The sequence below is a fragment of the Rattus norvegicus genome, chromosome 7, assembly GCF_036323735.1.
Source record: "Rattus norvegicus strain BN/NHsdMcwi chromosome 7, GRCr8, whole genome shotgun sequence".
NCBI classification, from domain to species: Eukaryota; Metazoa; Chordata; class Mammalia; order Rodentia; family Muridae; genus Rattus; species Rattus norvegicus.
The window spans coordinates 27,461,657-27,485,992 of NC_086025.1; the positions used below are offsets into that span (position 1 = coordinate 27,461,657).

Genomic DNA, 24,336 nt, shown 5'->3' on the forward strand with positions numbered 1-24,336 from the left:
CAGGAGCAGCGTGAGGAGCGGGAATGAGCTGTAAAGGTAGACTCGGCGGTAGAACGTCTGCTCACATGCGAGAGGCCCTGGGTTGGATTCCCCAGCACCTACGACTCACCTTGAAAAGCACACAGAAAAAAATCAGGACAGAAGCAAATCAACATCACAGAGAAAGAGGCAAAAAGAGATGCTCTGCACTGCTGGTTCTGAAGGAGGAAAAATGAGGTAAGGAAATGCAGAAACGCAGGCTCCTTCTGGGAGACAGAAAGTCCAAGGACAGAAATTCTCCTCAAGAGCTTCCAAAGGAACTCGGTTCTAACACTTTGATTCCAACCTAGTTATTTAAAACACACATACACACACACACACACACACACACAAACAAAAAACAAAAACTGGGCTGGAGAGATGGCTCAGAGGTTAAGGGCACTGGTTGCTCTTCCAGAGGCCCTGAGTTCAAATCCCAGCAACCACATGGTGGCTCACAACCATCTGTAACAAGATCCGGTGCCTTCTTCTGGTGTGCAGGCAGAACATTATATAAATAATAAATAAATAAATAAATCTTTTTTTTTTCTTTTGGTGCTAAGGACCAAACCCAGGGCCTTGCGCTTGCTAGGCAAGCACTCTACCATTGAGCTAAATCCCCAACCCCACAAATAAATCTTAAAACAAGGCAGAAACTGTATGCTGTTTTAAGTCACTACATCGGTAGTACTTCATTACCAGCAGCAACAGGAACATCAAAAAGCAACAATAACTAAAAAACTGCAGCGCTCAAATAAAAACGAGATCTTGAAAAGCGGAGTGCGAGCGACCGCGATCCACTTACCTTCTAGGAGGGCATGGTCGCGAACAGCTTCCGCAGCTAATACAGACTTGCCACAGCCTGCCATTCCATAGATGGTGACCCACCCTGGCTCCCCATTCAGTTTCCAGAGCTTCTGCTGAATCGCACTGACCAGCTTCTTCCTAGTGACAAAGATGACTGGCCTCTGTGGCACTCCACCTTCACACAGCACTGTCCTTACTGCAATCCAAGACAAGTGTGAATGAGCCAAGCTTTGAAGTGACCACTTTCCGAGTGATCCTTCCATGAAACCCAGGCAAGCAGGGCTTGAGGGCTTAGCCTCCAAGTTCAAAACACGATGACTAGAAAATGAACTCCACCCTTCTGCCGGCTCAGAACGCAAAGGACAAAAACAAGCGTATATTCTTCAAGATCACCAAAACCTACGGAAGGCTCCATCTAGTCCGGCCTTCCACACACCACTGCTCCCTGACCCTCCAGCCTCTTCTGTCTTTGTTGAATACTGGGAAGGACTAAGGGTCTACAGCTCAGTGCCTGAGTTGGCTTAACATGTGCAAGGTCATAGGGTTGATCCTAAGAACCACAAAAAGAAGCTAGGGAAGGGGGTAGTACAGTGGCTCAGCAGGTAAAGGCACCAAATGTAAATGTAAAGGCTGCTAAGTGTAAGGAACCGAGTTCTAATCCAGTTGCCTCCAGACCCATGTATGTGCCATAGCACACACTATAAATAAGTGTGTTTTTAAAAAACTTTGTAAGACTGGGACAGATGTAAAGGGGACAATGTTTATGAAACTCCTTTTAAAAACACAGACTTCGGGGCTGAAGAGATGGCTCAGTGCTCTTCTAGAGAAGCCGTTTATAACTCCAGGACAGAAGAACCACAGCCGGAGAGATAGCTCAAGGGTTAGGAGCACTGACTGCTCTTCCAGAGGTCCTGAGTTCAAATCCCAGCAACCACATGGTGGCTCACAACCATCTGTAATGGGATCCGATGCCCTCTTCTGGTGTGTCTAAGGACAACAGTGTACTCACATAAAATAAATAAATGTTAAGAAAAAAAGAATATAAATGTCTAAAACTTATTTTCCTGTCCTATAAACTCTATATAAACACGCAAATAAAAATAATTAAGGCCCTATAAAAGCTCTTATTAGCTCTAAAATTAAGGACATACATACATTACCTCATCAGTAAGTAGTTCACTGGGCAAGAAAAAGATGGATTTGGAGACAAATAAATATTTAAATTTGAACTTAAAACTATCTAGGCACACACGTGGTTCTAAAAACTGAAATACACTCTCCAGCAATTCAACTACAGCCAGAGCGGCAAGCACTGTTGTCATGAGCCTGACAATATGACACAAGGTTTCAGGGATACAAACCAAATGAAGTGTTTCCACCGTCTGTGTCCTTGCCGCTGGAAGAAGACACAAGAGGAAGGCCGCTATGCAGAAGTCCAGCAAGGTCTTTATAGCCCTCGTGTAGTAGAGCGTTGTAGAATGAAATGTAGGCATAATTGTCTTTATTAAGTATCATTTTAATTAAAGCAGCTGCTCGTTGATATTGAGTGGCCTGAAAAAAAAATTAAATAACTTAAGAATATACCAGCGAATAGGTTTGCAGCACAGATTAGCAAAGACTGGTGTAAATTCAATTCCCAGCAACCGCATGGTGGCTCACAACCATCTGTAATGGGATCTGGTGCCCTCTTCTGGTGTGTCTGAAGACAGCTACAGTGTACTCACATACATTAAATAAATAATCTTTTTTTTTTTCCGGAGCTGGGGACTGAACCCAGGGCTTTGCGCTTGCTAGGCAAGCACTCTACCACTGAGCTAAATCCCCAACCCCATAATCTTTTTTTTTTTAAAAAGTCAAAGCATAGAGGGCCTTTACCTGACTTTTGACCTTTTCCTCCTCTACTACTGTTAAGACGCCATTACTGATCATGTGATCCATGATGTAGGATGTTTTGATGTCCTTTTCCAGAGCTTCTTTATGTTGAAGCAAACAATTTCGGGCCTTTGCATCCATTGTCCCTCAGCTTTTTTTCTCCCCTCGCCGTCGAGCATGAGCTAGAGGGAAAGCACCAAGATATTTGTCATAATGAGCAACAGGATATGTAACCGCATGGGTATTCAAGACATATAAGGAAAACAAGATTTTTTTTATTATTCTTAGGGTTTATATATAAAATGGAACATTACGTAGCCATTTAAAATCAACGCAGAACATGGGTTGACATGGAAAGTTACTTCTGATACTGCTAATTTAGAAATTAAAAATAGAGCCTCAAATAACACAAAATGTGTTATGTCACACTAACATATTAAGAAGATACTCAAGAGTCTATTCATCCAAGTGTTTGGGAGACTGACAGCAAGATTCTGGCTTTCTTCCTTTGCAATTTTATAATGTTTTGTCATTTTTCTAATACATACTTTTTTTTACTGTAAAAATTCTTCCTTTTCTTAGGTTGAGGTCCTGTAAAAATTACTGTAATACTTAAGTCCTAACGCCTTAAAACGTGTTTCCTTTATCCAACCTAAAAACCAAGTGGCATGGCTGATACTGGCTTCTCCAAGTGGAAGCCAGGTCCAGATCTTCATTAGTAAGCACCTCAGGAAATCCCCTCTGATGTCACTTCTTGGACCAAGATAACAAGCAAAGAATATTATGCTGTACAGAAAGGTACTTTTCATTTCCTAACAATAAAAATATTCCATGGGTATAAAGTTCAGTTTTGAATGCTTGCAAGTTGTAAAAGCACTGACAAAACTCCATCCAATGTAGTAAAGTGGGAACGTCTTAAATAATTGGCTTAATCATTCCTTCAATATGAGGGGTGTGTGTGTGTGTGTGTGTGTGTGTGTGTGTGTGTGTGTGCTGGGTATTGAACCCGCTGCCTTACTAAACATGGTGGACAATCTACCTTTAGAGCTGCATTATCTCAGCCCCCATACATACTGAGACCTCCCTGAGACTAGAGAGCATTAAGTCATAGCCCTAAATTTACAACCTAGTAAAACAACAAAACAACAACAAAAGAGGTAATAAGAATGTGACTGTCCTAAATTCAAAAACTGAAATAAGCACAGAGTAATAAACAGAGCACGGAAGAAGGGTATCACTCAACTTCAAAAAAAAAAAAAAAAACCAATTTTTTAAGTCATCAAATGTAGCACTTGCAAAGATTAAAAAAAAAAAAAAAAAGTCATTCGTTTGTGCGCCCAGGACTGGAATGAAAACTAACTGAAGAAAAAGGAAAAAATCAAAGGAAAAGAAATGATCAGAAACAAGACTAGCATCTTTAGTCTCCTAAAGCTTTCTCAACTGACAGTTAGGAAAGGATTTTTAGTTATGTCTAATAATTTAAAAAATACTAAGTTCCAATTTTCTCTAGCCTTATTGAACTCAAATAAATAAATTTTAAACAACTCTTTGCAAACTTTCCACAAACTGGAATACTGTGGGCAAATTCTCACGGCCACACCTCTTTTTGTAGCCACTTCAAAACAGAAAGTCAAACTGGTTCGAGATACAGACCACAAAATAAAGGCTAAGTTCTGCCCAGGAAGACAGTAATAGTGGTCTACTTCCTCCTTAGATACTTTCTCTTCCTGGTACAGGAGCAGGAGGACATCCCGCGTCCCTAGATCTTTCAGTCCCTGGGGAGCTACAAAAAAAAACTTGCAAAGAACCTGTCCGGAGGGGTTGGGGGAGGCGGTAAACTTACCCAAGCCTTTGCACCGGAGTTGTCCTGGGAAGAGCAGCCGGGGGAGGATCACAGATGAGATTCGATAGAAAACAGCTCGGGGAGGGTCACAGATGGGAATCGATTGCCAAAAAGCAGCCGGGGCTCCCGCCTGGCTTCCGGACACCCCGCGCCCCGGGCAGGTCCTGACACCTCAGGTGCCTCACCTGGGTATCAGCCGCTCGGGGCGCAGGGGGGATGCCCAGGATTTCCGAGCGGCGTCGAGGAGTGATCACCTCGATGGACTTGCCTCGGGCAGCACCAGGGGAGGGAGGGTACCCGGATCCAGGACACAAAAGCACGGCCACTCCAGCCGCCGCTTCACCCCTCCAGCCGGAGCTGCCCCGGGCGGGAAGCGGATGCGGCTCGGAAAGCTGCGGCGACTGTCTCAGCTCCTCGCCGGTGGCTGACTGCACACACCTCTAGCTGCCGACCCCCACACACTCCTCTCACACCCTTCCGCGAGCGGAGAAAGCCGTCTACCCAGCTCGCTTCCTCCAGGTCTCTGGCTCCCAGGACCGCGGAGCACTCAAACACAGCTGGGCCCGCCCCGTCCACACATCGCGCGCCCGCGCACGCAAATCCATCCACCTAGGGCCGCCGCCGCTGCCGCGGGCGCACGCACGCGCCCCGCCCGGCGCGTGTCCGCAAGCCCTGGTTGAGCGTCCTCGCATGCGCGGTGGGGAGGGGCTAAGCCGCGGGCGCGCGCCCGGCTAGACGTGGCACTCTCGGCCCCGCCCCCTCTCCGTGCCTCCCCTCAGCCTGCGCGCACCCGCGAGTTTGAGTTTCAGTCTCCTAGCGGAATCCAGAGGCGGGGCGAGCAACTTGGGGCGGAGCACCGCCCTGAGGGGGCGTGGCCTTCCGAAAGCGGCTCTGCAGCCACGTCCCACGGTCCCCCTGTAAAGCCATCCTGGCTTCGAAATCTTCAGGGCTCCAGACATGTCTGAAGTGAAGAGCCGAAAGAAGCCGGGACCTAAGGTGGCTGCCCCTGAGCCAGAGAAGCGGAGTGATGGCAGGAAAAACCCCGAGGCGCGAGGGGGCGCGGGCTGGGCGGACCCCCGCACGGGGCTCAGCCTGCTGTCTCTGGCGACAAGCCTGGGCCTGGCCTGGTAAGTGCGCGATGTTGCAGGCCACGGGACGGGCCTCTCGAGGGCACTTAGCACCTCGAGCAAACCCACTCTCACTTGAATACGCTCATTTAACTCTATTCTGATAGCATGCTCCTGTCGCTGCCCGCTAAAACGTGTCACCCAGGACTCGGCCCACGCTTTATTAAGCATCTACTGCACGTCACAAGTTTGCACATAACTAAAGACCGCTACTTCCTGTCCACTCTGCAGCTTTGCAAATGAGTTGGCTTCGCCCTCCCCCGAAAAATGCAAGGAGTAAAATGTCTGCAGTGTAAGAGGAAAAAAAAGTTCGTTGTTGCTGAGCAACAAATGCTAATGAGGCTTTCTCCTATCCAGAGCAGTGCCTACCTTAAAACTATAGCCCTCTTTTCTTTTTTTAGATTTTTTTATATGTATATGAGTGTGTCAGTGTATTTGTGCACGTGTGTGCAGGTGCGCAAGGATCCCGCAAGAGGGTGTCAGATCCAAGGAGCTGGAGTTACCAATGGTTGTTAAGACACCAGACACGCATGTTATTAACAGCAGACTACATAGTCTTATTCCTAAATTACAGGTAGAACTGTATGTAACGCTGTAAAGAATATTTCTTTACCCTTAAGACTAAACATTCGTAGTGTTTTGTTATTGTAGTTGTTTCCGTTTTTTGATACAGGGTTTTTCTGTGTCCTAGTGGGGACCTCCACCCCCACCCCACCCCACCCCCGCTTAACATTTGTAGTTTTGTAACCAAGCCTATATTGGTGATATATTAGTGTAATGTGAAATGAGAGAGCTAATACAATTCAGAAGAGACTCTGGATATCTTCCGGACTAGAGCATTTTTGAAGCTGATATATTTCCATTTTAGTTTATTGGGGACACCCTGAGTCCAGAGGTTTGGGATGGCTTATGGTTGAGTGATTGGTTTGGTTTTTTGAGACAGCCTAGGTTGGATTAGAACTCGCTATGTAGCTAAAGGTGGCATTGAACCCCTGATCCTTCTGCATCCACCTCCCAATGCTAGGATTACAGGCATTTACCACCATACCCTCCTGGGTTTTGTTTTAAGTTAATTAAAAACTTGTTAAACTGAAATGTGAATCATTGTTCTCTTTAAAAAGAACTTTAATGATGGTGCTGGTATTCAAGGAATATATTAATTTTGATCTAAATATTTTGGATTCATTTTTTTAAATAAACTACCCCTACCTTAAAATGTATGGCCTTTTTTAGGTAAGCGGGGATATGGTACTTTGTGTATTGGGAAAGAATATCGCTGAGTTACTCTTGGTTCTCTCTAGGGCAGTGTTTCTCACCCTGTAGGTTGAGACCGCCCCACAGGGGTCACATATCAGATATCCTGCATATCAGATATTTATAACAGTAGCAAAATTACATTTATGAGATAGCGATGAGAATAATGTTATGGTTGGAGATCACCAAAATGTGAGGAACTGTATTAAAGGAACGCAGCATTAGGAAGGCAGAGCAGCGCTGCCCCAGGGCTTAATACAAGTGGTTTTAGTTGCTAAATTTATCAGTGTAGTTCCCATTAGCTCAACAAAGCCTCATAATTCATTAAGTAAACTATGTCACAAAATGTTCCGCTTTTTTTGGCAACCCAAGTTCAATTCAGTTGAGACAGCAGGTAGGTACATGTGGTAAAGGCGTTTGTCCCGCAAAGCCAAAGGACAGCCTATGCTATCCCCGGCCACCCTCACGGTGGAAGAAGAGACTGTGTCCCAAGAGTCATCCTCTGAACTCCATACACGCACCATGAAACATCTGTGACCACACACACACACACACACACACACACACACACACACACACATAAAAATAGTAATAAGGTGGAGAGCAACTGAGAAAGACAACCAATGTCAGTCTCAGACGTGTACACACACATACACACACACACACTACACGCACCATGACACACACACACTTTAAAAAGTCATGCTTCGTCTCAGGGATTTATATGTTAGGGAATAGAAAGACAAAACATGTTAAGGAGGAGGCCACACGGCAACGACTATGCCAATCACTCTCCACCTCACGCCTTCGAGAGAGAGTCTCACTGATCCTAGAACTCACTGGTTGGCTAGACTGACTGGCCAGAAAATTCCGGTGATCCTGTTACCTCTGACCCTCTGTCCTCATGTGCTAGGGTCACAGACATGGACATACACAGCTTTTATATATATATGTTGAGATAAGGCCTCAGGTCCACTTGCTTGAGGGGCCACTGGGCCATCTTCCAAGTTCCCCAAAAGCTCTTTTAACAAGGAATGGGATTCAGGGTTTTTTCTCTCATCCAAATCTTTTTTTTAAAGACTTATTTATTTATTTTATGTATGTGAGTACACTGTAGCTGTCTTCAGACACACCAGAAGAGGGCATCAGATCCCATTACAGATGGTTGTGAGTGGGCTGGGGATTTAGCTCAGTGGTAGAGCGCTTACCTAGGAAGCGCAAGGCCCTGGGTTCGGTCCCCAGCTCCGAAAAAAAAAAAAAAAAAAAAAAGAACCACACACACACAGATGGTTGTGAGCCACCATGTGACTGCTGGGAATTGAACTCAGGACCTCTAGAAGAGTAGTCAGTGCTTTTAACCATTGAGCCACCTCTCCAGCCCCCTTTATAAATCTTTTAATATCTTAGCTAACTCTATTTCTAGGGGTTTTTTTTTGTTGTTGTTGTTGTTACTAGTGTTCGTAGAGTTTAATATAAACTATGGCATTATACTTTAAACACTTAATGGTTTTTGTTGGGTGATTCAAGTTTTGGTTTTTGTAGAGATTGGGTTAGCTCTGGCTGGCCCAGAACTCATATGTAGGGCTCCCAAGTGCTGGGATTGAAGGTATGTGTACCATGACTGGCCTTTTTGGTTTGAGTTTTGGTTTTTTGAGACGGGGCTAGCCTCAAACTCATGGCAATTCTCCTACTTCTTCTTCCAAGCACTAGGATTACAGACATGGGCCGCCACACCCAACCTTGCCCTGGTTTTAGATAACAGAATATAGTAATGTTCCCTTGAACATTAGGTAGCTGTAGATGTATGAAACAATGTTAAATAGCATTGACCCTGGGCTGGGGATTTAGCTCAGTGGTAGAGCGCTTACCTAGGAAGTGCAAGGCCCTGGGTTCGGTCCCCAGCTCCAAAAAAAAATAGCATTGACCCTAATGGTGACCCTGTAATGAACCGTGATAACTGCTTCCTGTGGTTATTTGCTCTTTCTCAGTACTAAGTTGAAAGAAAGGCAGAGAAATCCTCTAAGTCCTCAGTCAGCTGTCTGCCAGCATGTAAGACTCCCTTAGAGGTGGCGCTGTGGGCCAGTCATTAAATTTGCTTGAGGCCTGGATAGACCACAGTGGCTGTGAGGGAATGAGAGTGCTACTAAAAGCCAATTACCCTCGTAGGTCCCTTTCTTCTACATCTAACACTTTTTTTTTCTTTTTTCTTTTTTTCGGAGCTGGTGACCGAACCCAGGGCCTTGTGCTTGCTAGGCAAGCGCTCTACCACTGAGCTAAATCCCCAACCCCGTTCTATGTGCTTTTAATGAGACTTTTATTTCTCCAAAACCCACAAGATACTATCATTCCTACTTTGTAGATAGGAAACGGTAGCAAAGATAAACTGTTTAATTTGTTGAAGATGGGGGCTGGAGAGCTGATTCTGTGGTTAAGAGCACTGACTGCTCTTCCAGAGGTCCTGGGTTCAATTCCCAGCAACCACATGGTGGCTCACAACCATCTGTAACAACATCTGAAAAGAGTACTCTTCTGGTGCGACTGAAGACAGCTATAGTGTACATATATAATAAATAAATAAATAGATAGATAGATAGATAGATAGATAGATAGATAGATAGATAGATAAATAAATTTGTTGAAGGTGGTTGGTTAGTAAATGCAGAGTCAAACTAGTCTAGGTATTTAACCTGTGTAATATGTTGCCTCCCCTCAGTGTTAATCCAAAATAAGATCAAGTTTCAGAAGCATAGGGTAATGGCTCATGCCTTTCATCCCAGCACTGAGGAAGCAGAGGCCGGCATATCTCTGGGAGTTCCAGGCCAACCTAGACAACATAGTGAGTTCCAGGACAGCCAGGTCTACATATAACACCCTATCTTGAAAGAGCAGACAAACAAACGAGCAGAAAATCTGGGAAGAGAGAGTACTTACTGCCCTTGTGGAGGACACAGGTTCTGTCCCAAGTACCCGTTTAATGCCTCACAGCGTCTACCACTTCTGACGCCCACTTCTGGCTTCCTCATGGACCGGGCACACATGTGGTACATATACATACGTACGTTTAGGTAAAAAAGTAAATAAGGGGGTTGGAGATGGCTCAGGAACTAAGAGCACTGGCTGCTCTTACAGAGGACCTCGGTTCAGTTCCCAGCACCCGTATAGCAGCTTACAACTGTCTGTAACTCCTGTTCCAGGGCATCCAACACCCCCACACAGACATGAATGCAGTCAAATCATCAATGCACATAAAACAAAAATAAATTTAAGTAAGTAAGATCTTAAAATCGATTAATTCTAAAGATTCTGGAACTAGAGATCCCCAACACCTCAGCCCTGAGTTGGTCCTTTCTTCAGCTAGAAGCTGCACCCCTTACTAGACTCTAATTTCAGATCTTCGGCAACCTCATCTAAGCAAAGAGACTGGGAAGTGCTCCAGTCAGAAGCAGTTGCCTCTCAGTCATTAAACAGGGTGAAACAGCTTGGACATAAAGCTGATGCCAGTTTAAGAACGTGATTCCTCAGGGCTAAACAGAAAACAAACGATCCCCTTCCTTAATTTCAAGTGAGTTAATGTTTATGAAGTACTCACAGATGAGAAATGAAATGCAGTATAACTCATCAGCTCTGTATAGACCACGTCTCTTTCTTTTTCTTCTCTACCACTAAGTCAGAGAGGCACGCTGCTTTTTCTTGCCTGTATTATCCACTGGTAGCAAGGGTGAGTGACTGAGAGGCTAACCTAAAGGCCGGGGGAGGGGTTGAGGAATAACAACAAAGTATCAGAGGTGTTTCCACTAAGCTGACATTGCTTAATGCTTTTCAATTTGAAGAGAAAACCAGCAGGAGACAACATTAAAATGTCTAATACAACCAAAAGCTCTCAAATAAGCTATTTCTCTCTGTGTGCCTATGTATGTTGTGCATCTGTGTGTGTATGTGTGTGACTCTGTGTGTGTGTGCACTGGCACATGCGCCCATTCCCCTGCACATCTGCCTGTGGATGACATTGTGGGGACCTGAACTTGGGTCTTCTGGAATAGCAGCAAGGACTTTTAATCATTGAGCCATCTCTCCAGGCTCAGCAAGTATTTTTATAATGGATCAACTTTTACTCAAAGTCTCCTAAAGTAACATTTTCACTCTGAGTAACCTTGCTCCTCTGTAATTTATGAGAATAAATTCATGAACTAACACATGCAAACAACAGATGATAAAACTAGTCATTGAAATTAACCCATTTTTAAAAAGAAAAAGTTTAAAATTCATAATATGACAAACAAAATTATGGGGATATAGCTCAGCAGTAGAGTACTCCCTCAATATGACCCAAGTTCTAGGTTTGTTCCCAGCAACAAGACAAAGGGTTTTAAAAAGGTGGAGGGGAAGAAAAAAATGTCTTACCATCATCCATCTTTTAAAAATTAAGAAAATAATGCTCTTTAACCTGGGTTTTGTTTGAAAGTTCATATTAATACATAAAAGAGAAGCTGATCTCGACTAATTTTATAACCTGTGACTCTATGTGTCTCCTATGATAGACATTAGCATGCGTCATCAAAGGAAATTCACTTCATCCAGCAAAGTAAATATTCGTTTAGTAAAAGAATCCATTTTTGCTTCATGGTCGTACAAGTCGTTAACCCTGAGATACCATTGTTAAGTTCAAAACACAGCTCAGCTGCACTTTGAGGGGCCTCTCGCCTCTCTACGAAGCTTTGGAGTCCTTCGTCTTCTCTGAGAAAGTATAAGATATGATCAATGAGGGAAGCTCAGCTCGCCTGCAGAGTCAGACGACCTGGGAAGCTATTAGAATATCCAATATCCGAGCCATATCCATGACTAACTAAATAGGAGTCTCTGTCATTGAGACCCCAGGCATGGATGTGTTAGCGCTGTCTGGTGACTGGTTCCAATGCTTAGGGAAGATTTGCAGTCACTAATCTGGATCCTATGACTTAGGGACCTCTCATGATTCTGCTCCGTTGCTTTCTGATGGCTCAGTGCACAAAACATGTGGAACCCAGAGAACTGACTTACTGTAGATAAACAACATGTTATTAAACCTAAGATTTCTTCTGTGCCTACTCATTTCAAATCTTCTCCAAAGATATGTTTATTTATTATCCCGAAGATTGGATAAGGGGGTCTGGCTAACTCATTCAATAAAACAACAGATTATTTTTTTTCTTTAAAGATTTATTTATTTATTTTATGTATGTGAGTACCCTGTAGCTGTCTTCAGACACACCAGAAGAGGGCATCAGATCCCATTACAGATGGTTGTGAGCCACCATGTGGTTGCTGGGAATTGAACTCAGGACCTCTGGAAGAGCAGTCAGTGCTCTTAACCGCTGAGCCATCTCTCTAGCCAAGGTTAGCTTCTTTTTTTTTTTTTTTTTTTTTTTTTTGGTTCTTTTTTTTTCGGAGCTGGGGACCGAACCCAGGGCCTTGCGCTTCCTAGGTAAGCGCTCTACCACTGAGCTAAATCCCCAGCCCCCAAGGTTAGCTTCTTATGTGGGTGCTAAGGAGCACACTCATGCTTACATGGCTATCGCATTATCAACTGAGCCATCGCCCTACACCCTAAGCCCCCATTTCACAATGACATCTACACCATACCTACGAGTATACTGCTGAGTACAGTCAAATAGAGTTGTCACACCCTGCTTTGCGTAGGGCAATGGCTGTCTGTATTTCTGTCTCTTCTTCCTCTTTCTTTCTGAGTCAGTCTCCTGCAGCTCCAGTTGGCCTTCAAGCCTCCGACTCACTGTGCGATAATGGAGGATAACATGACCTAGAACCTATAGAACCTCCCTGAATAATTACAATTATAAGCACTCATACCGTAGTTTGGACAATAGTTTGGGCGATGATAGCTTGGTATGCTGGGTATTGAACTACTGGCCTATATCCTCAGAAGAGATCAAAGTTTTTATTCCAAATAGTTCAACCCTGGATTCTTCCAAAATATTTCTTTTTCTTACATCTGTGAGGGATGCTCCTCGGCCTCCCTCCCTGAGCCAGGAGCTCTGAAGAGAGGCGGTGTTGACTCATCTTTGCATTGAGCTAATGCAGTCACCTCCCACACAGCAGGCCACCTGGATGGTGAAGTCATCTGACTAATTCTGCCGCAGCTATCCGGGGACTACATATTGTTCTCACCAGGAGTGAGTGATAGTCATGAAGTTTTTCTTTTCCAGGCTTGTATTTCAACAGTCAGAAAAGTTTGCGAAGGTCGAAAACCAGTACCGGTTACTGCAAACAGAGAGCAGCGAGTTTCAAGGACTCCAGAGTAAAATCAGCTTAATTTCCAACAAGGTAATGTATTCATTAATTTGTGTGGTAGAGATACTCCCCTTGCTACGAATACCATTCTCCTACTTCAGGTCAAAGCGTCTTTCTTCTGCCTTCAAACTATTACTATTTTAACTCCTAAGTGGACTTTCTCCTCTCGGCATCCTCCCTGTGATCCGAGTTAGTTCCCAGGAAGTGTTGAAAGGATGGTTGTTGCTCCAGCTGGCCATGATATTGACGCCTTCAATTCCAGCACTCTGTAGACTGAGGCAGGCAAATCTCTGAGCTCAACGCTGGCCTGGACTACAAAGCAAATTCCAGACCAGCCAGGGCTAAACAAAACAACGAAGGCATGCTTGATCTTTAGATATAAAGTTAGAACATGGGACCAGCCAGATGGCGTAGTGGGTAAAGCTCTTGTTGCCAAGATGAATGTATTCAGCTCCATCCAGTCCTCACCCAAACCTAACACTATCACTAGTTAGTTACAAGTGCTTCTCTGAACTTCTGTTTAGATGAACTTCTAACTGTGGTGTGGCTGCATGCGTGAATTAAAATGGCTTCTGGACATTTCTAAGTGGTCTTCTTTTATTACCTAGTTCTGTTATACACGTGCCATCTAACACCCGGATAGCACTGTTTCGCCTACTAGATAGATCCTTCGTTCAGATGGTCCCAGAAAGCAGTTGGCATACTGAATCCCCTCAGGGGTTTTCTGCATCTCCCTTACATCAGATACTGCCCATATCCATCAAGACGTGTGTTCCGGGAGCTGGAAAGGTGGCTCAATGGTTAAGAGTACTGGCGCCTATCAGAGGACCCAGGTTCAGTTCCCAGTACCCACATGGTTGTTCACTACCATCCCTAACTGCAGTTGCAGGAGATCCCAAGCCTTGTTCTGATGACTGTAGCACTACATACATGTGGTACACATACATTCATACACAGAACTTTTACGATTTCTAAATGTTAAAAAAAGAAGAAGAAGAAGAAAGAAAGAAAGAAATGTGTTCCGGAAACTCTTGATATTTTGGGACAAAAGCCACCACAACAAAACCGGAAGGAATGGAGACCCTCAGCTCCTCACCGTGCCTTAATCCATCTGTTGAGGCGATTTCAGTCACATTAGGCTTCCCCACTTTACTCTCCTGCCTTACCTCTCCTCTGAGCTTTCACTGTGCCCTGTGTTGAGTCCGTCATCACACTAATGTCACCAGTTACTAATTTGTTGTCCCCCACACTTCCCTTTGGAACAAACACGCATCTTCTCTCTGTGTCTCTCTAACACCTAGACACGAAGCTAGCTCATCGGGGATGAGCAGTAACTCTTATCAGGACCCTGGAGTGTTGGATACAGAAGAGTCAAAGCATTTTCTGCTCCATCGAGTTGATATTGTTAAAGATTTATTTATTTATTTATTTATTTATTTATTTATTTATTTATTATATATAAATACACTGTAGCTGTCTTTAGACACACCAGAAGAGGGCATCAGATCCGATTACAGATGGTTGTGAGCCACCATGTGGTTGCTGGGAATTGAACTCAGGACCTCTAGGAAGAACAGTCAGTGCTCTTAACCGCTGAGCCATTATCTCACCAGCCCCAAATTGGTATTTTTATAACTGGCATCTTGCACAAGGTCTGAGCACTTAAGGAACTACATGTAGCAACTAATAATATAACTGCAGGATGTCCTGACCTGACTAAGGCTATGGACTTGTCTTACAAGTATCAGGAATCATCTCAGGTTTTTTAATGGTGTTGCGTGACATGCTTGGCAGTTTTCAAAGCCTTAATATGGTAAGTAGTGGGTAAGGTGGTTTAGAAAGGACGGGATTATTAGATGGTGCTTCTGAAGGAATTTACTTGGTCCCTGAAGTCCAGGTCAGGGCTCCGCTAAGTGCTTGCATGTGTCCCCCTTGTTCGAGTGCCTGCAAATTGCTTCCTACGTAAACCACTGAAGGGCAGAGCTGTGACTTGTTCAGTGTCCTGTCACAGAACAGTGCTGCAAACACTTCATAGCTTATTAAGCTAGGTTCTCGCTAAAGCTTGTATCATGTGAGGATGGAAACTAGGTAAGTCCCTGGCCCTTCCAAATATCCCAGGCCCGTTCTAAGAGGCCCTAGAGGCACATCCTGATTTACAGACAGACGTTCTGCCATTTGATGGTATGTGTCTCAACTATTTTTATAAAAGTTCATTCTTGCCCTTTTTACAACCCAATTCTAGTCCTTCCTCTGTAAGAGGTTAGCAAAAAGAGTGGTAAGGATTCAACCAGAAACTTTCAAAGTCATAGGATTTAGGGAGGTGGCGAAGTCTACATTGTTACACTTTCCCAAGCCAAATAGCCATAAAAATGACATCTACTTACTTTCAATGTTTTGAAAAAAAGAACTGCAATAGACTTCAAAAAATTTGACATCATTTATTTTGACTATGCATGCCCTCGTGAAAGAGATCTGTTAAATAACTAGGGTTATGAGTTCAGGTATACATTCTTCTAACAGTTGGTTTATAAATCTGTCATCTATTAAATTTGTTTAAGCTATTTAATAATAAATGTTTCTGTCAATGTGATTCAGATGTGCTTAGATCTTTTAGGCACCTTCAGAATTTGAACCTTGTATATGACATGCTCTTGATTGCTGAAGTATGTTTCTCTAATATAAAAGTATTAAGTAGCTCAGGGATTGTTTTGTGTTATAAATACAGCTTGAGTCTACTGAAAATACCCTGCAGGAAGCTACATCATCCATGTCTTTGATGACCCAGTTTGAACAGGAAGTAGCTGGCCTCCAAAGATCCATACATGACATTGAGAATAGTGAAGAGATGCTCACACAAAAGTTGCAAAACCTTAATGAGAAATTCCAGAACATCACAGATCTCTGGAAGAGAACACTGGTGGAAATGAGCGATAACACGGCCGTTTTCAAATCCGAAGCGAAGAGTACACATTCTGAAGTCACCCTGAAGATTAACTCAGCCGAGCAGGAAATAAAATTGCTCACCGAGCGCCTGAAAGATTTGGAAGACAGCACACTACGAAACATCAGAACAGTGAGCAGGCAAGAAGAGGAGGATCTTCTGCGAGTAGAGGCGCAGCTTAGCTCGGATACAAAAGCAGTTGAGAAGCTAGAAGAAGAGCAGCGCACGCTCCTAGCCAGAGATGAAGATTTGACCGATAAGCTTTCCAGCTACGAGCCCAAAGTGGAGGAGTGCAAGGCGCATTTGCCAACCATAGAGAATGCCGTCCACTCCGTTCTCAGAGTCTCTCAGGATCTGATAGGGACGGAAAGGAAGATGGAGGAACTGACTGTGCAGATGTTCAATATGGAAGACGATATGCTGAAGGCAGTGTCTGAAATCATGGAGATGCAGAACACCCTCGAGGGAATTCAGTATGACAACAGCTTATTAAAGATGCAAAACGAACTGGTTGTTCTCAAAGGAAAAGTTCACGATTTCATGGCATATTCAAGTGCAGGGGAAAAGGGGACTTTGGAAGAATATAACCTAGAAAATAAGGGAACTGATGATTATTAAGTTTACTGCACATCTTCTGAAGGGCCATGCTACTAAGTAGGAATCAGTCAGTCCTGCATTTTTTAATTGTTGTATTCTGCCTCACTTTACCCAAGGATAGGAGGAGTCTGCATCTAATCAAACTTTTATCTTTTTAAGCTCTGAAACCTACTTTAACTATTTTCATAGAAATAGTTCTGGGCTGGAGAGATGGCTCAGCGGTTAAGAGCACCCGACTGCTCTTCCAGGGGTCATGAGTTCAATTCCCAGCAACCACATGGTGGCTCACAACCATCTGTAAAGAAATAGTTCTAAAATATATATTGCTCCACTTTTTAAGCAGTATATTTAATATTTACACGTCTTCCAATAATTAATAGACATCATTATGAATTGTATTATTGTATCTATCCATTATGGGGATAGAGATACAGAAAATCTATGGCAAATATTAAAACCTTTTACCATTTCACTGTGGCCCTCGTTTTACGATTTCTAAGCTATGTCTGTTTCTCACAACTGTTTCTGTCACTTGCTCTTGCAGCCAGTTGGCAACATACCTTCCTCTCCCAGGTTTTCGGTTTTGGTTTTTTGTTTTGTTTATTCAGACAATCAAGTTCATAGGAAGTGGATGTAAAATAAAGGATAATCTTCCTGCAGGAGAACCAGGGGGCTCTCCTGTGAGGTAATGCCACATTATGAGAACTGAAAAGTATTTTCATTTTTGCAAAGGTTCTAAACTGTGTGACAGAGACTTGTAAGAGGTTTAAAATGTGAGTAAATATGTTCTTATTTTGCCCTCATTAATAGCCTTTTTCTATTAGCTGGTTATGTTTTAAAATATGAGTTTATGGAGTATCTTAAAATATGGAGTATTTAAAGTTTATTGTTTACCTGGACTTTTATTTCTAAACTTTGAACTGTGTGACAGTAGAGTTTACTGAATGCAATTAATAGGTACTGAAAATAAAAACATGTTGATAAGCCTGTGCCTATTTTAAAGATTAAACAACATAGCGATAAATTGTGACAACAATGACATATTTATGTCATTATTTTAAAGATTCTTTAACGTTTGAAACTAAATTTGTCTCACATTATTAATTTAAAAAGATTAGAGCTGGGGCCAGGCATGGTAGTGCACACCTTTAATACCAGCACTCCAGAGGCACAGGCAGTTGGATCTCTAAGTTCAAGGTCACCCTGGTCTACGTAGTGAGATTGTGTCTCTAAAGGGGGAGGGGGCTAGGAGATAATTCAAGAAATGAGGAGCATGGTGTGTAAGCACAAGGACCTGGGTTTGATACTAGACACTGACATAAAAAGCTGGGTCTAGCATCACCTGCCTGTAGGACTAGCCCTGGAAAACAGAGACATGAGGAAACTTGAATATGTGTGTCTGAGTATTCCTTTGCTAAGAAATTTGCTCTGGGGCTAAAGAGATGGCTCCGTGGTCAAGGGCCCCGGTTGTTCTTGCAGGGGACTTGGGTTCGATTCCCAGCTCCCACAGGATGGCTCACAAGCATCTGTCACTCAGCTCCCAGGATCTCCAGCACAGGCTTTTGGTTCCTGCATATACCATGCATGGCGTGCATGTGGTACACAGACATATATACAGGCAAAATATTCATATGCATAAAATAAATATATCTTAATGTCCTATTTAGCAGAGTTGTCATTGTGGAGATCTAGATACGTTTAACGAATTTTCCTTTGTTTCTTTTTTTGTTTGTTTTAGGGCTTTTTTTGTTTTGATTTTGAGACAGGGTTTCGAGATGTAGCCCAGGTTAGTGTTAAGACACCATTTTCCTGCTTCTGTATTTCAAGTGGCAGGAAACACAAGTGTATCCATTTTGTTGTGCTTTATGGCATGTCACCGGTATTACAATCCACACTTTTGTATCTCTGTAATTGATAATAAATTTTATATCCGTTAACATAGAGAGAGTACTGTCCGTTTATTTAAAACATTCCAGCACACACAAAGCAGTTTTACAGCCAGGCCTGGCTCTAACTCCCAGTTGTAGCAAGAAAAGTCCAAGTTCGTGGCCAAGCTGGGGCACCTAGCAGGACACTGACAGCAAAAGATTTGCAGAGCGAGGGGCTGAAGAGATAGCTCGTGGTTAAGTGTGCATTCTGCGGTTGCAGAGAGCCAGAGCGAGTTCCCAGCATCCCCTCAAGGCTGTTCCCAATCACCTGGAACTCCAGCTCTAGGGGATTCAGGGCCCTCCTCGGTCTCCACAGGCAATGGCACTTACGTCCACAAACCCACACACAGATACAAATGCACGCGCATAATATTTTAAGAAACAATAAAATAGAGTAAGTTTCACAAAATGAGCACCTAATTATTTTTAAGCTTTTGGGTGTGAAGTTCTAAAATGTATTTCTAGCAACATTTGCATCAGGAGCTGGAGAGCCCCCCATCATTATTTTCTTTTTAAGATTTATTCATTTATTATATGTGAGTATACTGTTGCTGTCTTCAGACACACCAGAAGAGGGCATCAGATCTCATTACAGATGGTTGTGAGCCACCATGTGGTTGCTGGGATTTGAACTCAGGACCTCTGGAAGAGCAGTCGGGGCTCTTAACCGCTGAGCCATCTCTCCAGCCCCCAAGAGCACTCATTATTTTCAAAGGGAACCTGAGTTCAGCTCCCAGCACCCACACGGTGGCTTACAGTCATCCCTAACTCCGGTTTCCCCCACAGGCATCGAGGCACACACATGGCACACATACCTCCCGTGGGTAGGCAAAAGACCCACACACATAAAGGTTTTCAATTTTGTAATAAAACTTTGCAGGCACTGCTAGACATGGCCCACCCCAGAGGCTGAGGACCACCCACATGCTACGGGCTCCACAGCCTGCTACTGCCCAGCCTGGGGCGTCAGAAATCTCTCAGTAGAACTTCTCTGTGACTGTTGTCAGTGGCTTTCTTGAGAGTCAAGAAGGCCATGTATGAATCAGCTACACGTATACTTACACCACAAATAAGCCAAGCTGTAAGTTCTGTAACCCTGCTACCTGTGCTCAAAAATTCTTTAGGGTTTGACATATGAAGGAATCAGTGACTGTTGGAGGAGAATCCTCAAATTTAAGAAACCAAGGATAGGGAATCATAAACCCAAGGGTAACTTGGGCTACATAATGAGCTTCAAGCCAGAGTGAGATCCTCCAACCCAGTTTCTGAGGAGAGGATTGGCCCACATTGATGTCCACACGGAAGAATGAATCGCTCACACACAAACACCACACACAGAAGACTACTTTTCCTTATAGAAACTTTATCTTTTACAAAGATTGTCTCAAGTGTGTGTGTGTGTGTGTGTGTGTGTGTGTGTGTGTGTGTGTGTGTGTTTACCTGTGTGAGTGTCTGCTAGGACTGTGCCAATGCCTGTGGAGGCTGGGAGATGATGTGGGAGCCTCAGAAGCTGGTACAAGGGTTATGAGCTTCCTAACCTGGGTGCTGATTGGAACTACAGTGCTGTGCTTGCAGATACGGACATGTTAAAAGTTATTGGGGCGGGGCTGGAGAGGTGGCTCAGGGAACAAGAGCACTGGCTGCTCTTCCAGAGGACCTGGGTCTGATTCCCAGCACCCACATGGCTGCTCACAACCTGTAACTCCACTTCCAGGGGCATTCAGTACCCCCTTCTTACCTCCACAAGCACCAGACATGGAACTGGTGCAGAGACACATGCATGGGCAAAACACACCCACACATAAAATACTAAAATAATTTTTTTTTAAATTACAGGAGGGGCCGGAGATACAGCTCAGCTGGTAGGATGTCTGCCCAGCATTCCTGAAGCGCTGGGTTCTATCCCCAGCACTGCATAAACCCAGGCCTGTTGGCACAAGCCTGTAATCTAACACTCGGGATATGAAAGCAGGAAGTTCATAAACTCAGAGTCATCCTCAACTGCATAGAGACCTCAAGGTCGTCCTGGACTGCATGAGACTGTGTACACACACACACACACACACACACACACACACACACACACACATATACATACATATATACACACATATATATATGGGCTGCAAAAGACTACCTCTACATACACATACATATACATACTGGATGCATGACATACATGCACACATACAGGCTACAAGAGACTTTGTTTCTACATACATATACACATACATACATACATACATACAACTCAACAATTAAAGGGATAGCTAGGGACATAGGTCAGGAGAGTGGCTGCCTGTGGTGTGCAAGGTCCTGAACTTGATCTCCAGCACTGAGAAACAAGGAAGAGAAGGAGAGGGGGGGAAGGACATTTGTAGTCTGTTAGCGTATTGTACTGAGTTTCCATTTTTCAAGTTCATAATAAATCTTCTTTCAAGCCACCAAGAGAAACGAGGCAGCTTCCTATGACCTCCTAAGAATAAGCTCTAAGATGCCTTCACCGAGCGCTACAGTTAAGCTATGCTTACCCTAAGGCAGGATACATCAGCAAATGCCAGCCTAGTGACAAAATAGACAGAAGCAGACCTTTGCCCTCTCACCTGTGGAAAGCTATTTCAGCGAATAAGTGCGTTTCGAAATGTGATCCCTAAAAATGCAGCCTTTTGCAGTTGCTACTGATTTCCTTCCTGTTTGTAGCTACTGGTTAATGCCATGCTCTACATAACCTTCTCACAAGCTGACTTCCCTACCAGAGAGACACACTCTGGGTCACCTACTCCCAGTCATCGATGGCGCATAGAGCTACCGAAGAGGAAATCCTCAAATATTCACTGTCACCAAATGTGTGGTGGAGTCAAGACGGGGTTTGCTACCTCAGATCAAAGTAGTCATTGTAATTCTTCTGTCACAGTCACTGCCTTTAAAATCTGCATTCTAAATACTCTCTGGGAACCAGGGAGATAGGTCAGCAGGTAAAACTGAGAATCAGAGTGGATACCTACTTACAAGCCACAGAAAGTTTGGGTATAGAGGAGTGTAGATGGCTCAGTGCCTACATGGAGCGTGAGCGCCCACTTGGAGGCTCATGACTGCCTGTAATTCCATCTCCAAGGCCCTCCCCCAGCCCACATGAGCTCCTGATCTATGTAGTACACACAAACACACAGGTGTATATACACGTTAAAATTTTTAATGTTTTTCAAAAGTTGGTATAGAGTGCATACCTGTAATTCCAGCTCTTGATGGAGACAGGATGAGCTCAGGAACCCACTGGCCAGCTAGTCAGCCAGTTGGTGAACTCCATGTTTATCGAGAGACCTTGACTCAAAAAAATAAGGTGGTACCATGTACGGTGGCACAAGTCTTTGATTCCAACTCTCGAGAGGCAAAGGCAGATGGATCTCTGTGAGGTCATGGCCAGTCTGATCTACATAGGACCTTTCAGGCCAGATGGCAAGACCCTGTCTCTAAAAGAAGAAAGAAACAAAGAAACAAAGGAAGAAAAGTGGAGAGCAATAGTAGAAGTCACTCCAGACACACATTGATGTCCACACAGAAGAATGAATCACACACAAACACCACACACAGAAGACTACTTTTCCTTATAGAAATTGTGTGTGTGTGTGTGTGTGTGTGTGTGTGTGTGTGTGTGTGTGTGTGTGTGTGTTTACCTGTGTGAGTGTCTGCTAGGACTGTGCCAGTGCCTGTGGAGGCTGGGAGATGGTGTGGGAGCCTCAGAAGCTGGTACAAGGGTTCTGAGCTTCCCAACCTGGGTGCTGAGAATTTAACTCAGGTCTCTCTGGAAGAGCAGCAGTCTGAACACTGTGCCATCTCTCCAGCCTCCCAGCTATAAATAATATTAATAAAGCATTAATACTAATTTATTATTAATAAAGCATTTCTAGTTAAAAAGCCTGTGCTATCTTGATAAAACTATTCTTTTTTTTTTAAACTGAAGAATCAGGAGTTTCAAACCAGTCTGAACTACATAACGATACTCAAAACTTTAAAAAAAAATAGCATCTGGAGATTTCTTCTTTTCTCTGGCTACAAAGAAAACACCCTGTCTCCTTAGCTCATTCTATTACTATATAAGGGACCAATGATATAAGAGCCATCAAAAAAAGTCATTTATGCTTCTTTTCCAATTTTTTTTGTATGTGTGTGTGTTTCTTTTTCCTTCAGTCCTGGTATTTTAAACCCAGAGCCCCACAGCCCAAGGCTTGCTTTTTTTTTTCTTTTTCTCTTATAAAGATTTATTTATTTATTATATATAAGTACACTGTTGCTGTCTTCAGACACACCAGAAGAGGGCATCAGATCCCATTACAGATGGTTGTGAGCCACCATGTGGTTGCTGGGATTTGAACTCGGGACCTCTGAAAGAGCAGTCAGTGCTCTTAACCGCTGAGCCATCTCCCCAGCCCAAGGCTTGCCTTTTCAACGCTATATATATTTTACCTTATGCTTTTCCAAAGAGCAGTCAAGTCGTAAGGGAGAGAAACACAGGAAATTTGGATTTTCAGTGTTAAGTTTTGGCTCCTTTAACCACTGTGGTGTTCTATCTCCTTATAGTATCAGAAATGCGAAGCCCTCTTGGAGCAACTGAAGGCATTTCAAATAGTGGCTCATCTCAAGCTCCTGCAGGAAGAAATTCACGGGATGAAAACATGGTCTATCGGGATAACCGAGAAGCAGAAGATACTGAATAACACATTAACAAGTCTCTCTGAAGACATCATAAAAGTAGACCAAGGAACGGCATCCGTGGCCAAAGACATGGGCCTCAAGATTACAAGTGTGAAGACAGATGTACGGCGGATTTCCGGTTTAGTAACTGAAGTCGAGTCGTTAACAGATGCCGTGCAAGCACTGGAAAATAAAGTCAAAAAAGTAGAAACAGCCACAGTGGAGAGCATCGGTGATCTTCTCTCGAGCAGCATTGACCGAACAACAGCGCTCCGAAAGACCGCAAGCGAAAATTCAAGAAGGATCGACTCGGTCACCAAGAGGCTAGCTGAGCTCCAGGGCGACTTCGACGAACACACAGATCGGTTTTTGAGCTTGGAAAGTGAGAGGGCTAAAGTTCTGAAGGCCGTGAGTTTTGCGAACGATCTCAAGCCGAAGGTGTATAACCTGAAGAAGGATTTCTCGCGTTTGGAGCCACTGGTAAACGACCTAACGCTACGCATTGGGAGGCTAGGTTCCGACTTAATGCAAAGGGAGAAAGAAATTGCTTCCTTAAAGGAAAAAATATCTAATTTAACAATAGTCCAAGCTGCGATTAAGGACATGAAAGATGAAATAACACATATTTCAGGCTAGTTTGATAATTAGGTAAACTAGAGATAGTTTTGTTTTTTTTTTAAATGAGATTGCTGTCGTGAATAGACTGATAGGAAATACTGATATTTTGGAATAAATGCCATGTTGTGTTTGATGCTATTTTGTTCCGTATTTTTTTTTTTTTTTTTTTTTGGAGCTGGGGACCGAACCCAGGGCCTTGCGCTTCCTAGGTAAGCGCTCTACCACTGAGCTAAATCCCCAGCCCCTTGTTCCGTATTTTTAACTTACTCTTATGTATATGTGGGTGGCTGCCTGTGCAGGCCAGAGAGTGTACTGGATCCCCTGGAGCTCGAGTGACAGACAGTTGTGAGCTGT

At 43.7% G+C, this 24,336-nt stretch overlaps 2 protein-coding genes across 4 annotated transcripts in view; one reads left to right on the forward strand and one right to left on the reverse strand.

The window, feature by feature from the left end:
* The window catches only part of Apaf1 (apoptotic peptidase activating factor 1), an 85,381-nt gene extending 80,265 nt beyond the window's left edge, over positions 1–5,116 (reverse strand). The window contains exons 1-4 of one of the 2 annotated variants that reach the window (NM_023979.2): positions 4,541–5,116; positions 2,701–2,879; positions 2,187–2,376; positions 824–1,021 (exon numbers count right to left, since the gene is read on the reverse strand). In NM_023979.2, the coding sequence (NP_076469.1) occupies positions 824–1,021; positions 2,187–2,376; positions 2,701–2,838 (526 nt within the window). In that variant the 5' untranslated portion in view covers positions 2,839–2,879; positions 4,541–5,116. Of the gene's footprint in view, positions 1–823; positions 1,022–2,186; positions 2,377–2,700; positions 2,880–4,540 lie in introns of those variants that run through there. The other variant, XM_008765263.4, reaches the window with a different exon arrangement.
* Positions 5,117–5,440: 324 nt separating this feature from the next.
* Positions 5,441–24,120, forward strand: Ikbip (IKBKB interacting protein). 2 transcript variants are annotated; one of them, NM_001412605.1, is made up of 3 exons: positions 5,441–5,667; positions 13,122–13,239; positions 23,251–24,120. In NM_001412605.1, exons 1-3 carry the CDS (start codon positions 5,498–5,500, stop codon positions 23,998–24,000), a joined length of 1,038 nt encoding a protein of 345 aa, NP_001399534.1. In that variant the 5' UTR covers positions 5,441–5,497; the 3' UTR covers positions 24,001–24,120. The 2 variants fall into 2 exon arrangements, with proteins under 2 accessions (NP_001399534.1, NP_001009430.2); NM_001009430.3 differs by lacking the exon at positions 23,251–24,120 and adding an exon at positions 15,932–18,682.
* The last annotated feature ends 216 nt before the right edge of the window (positions 24,121–24,336 follow it).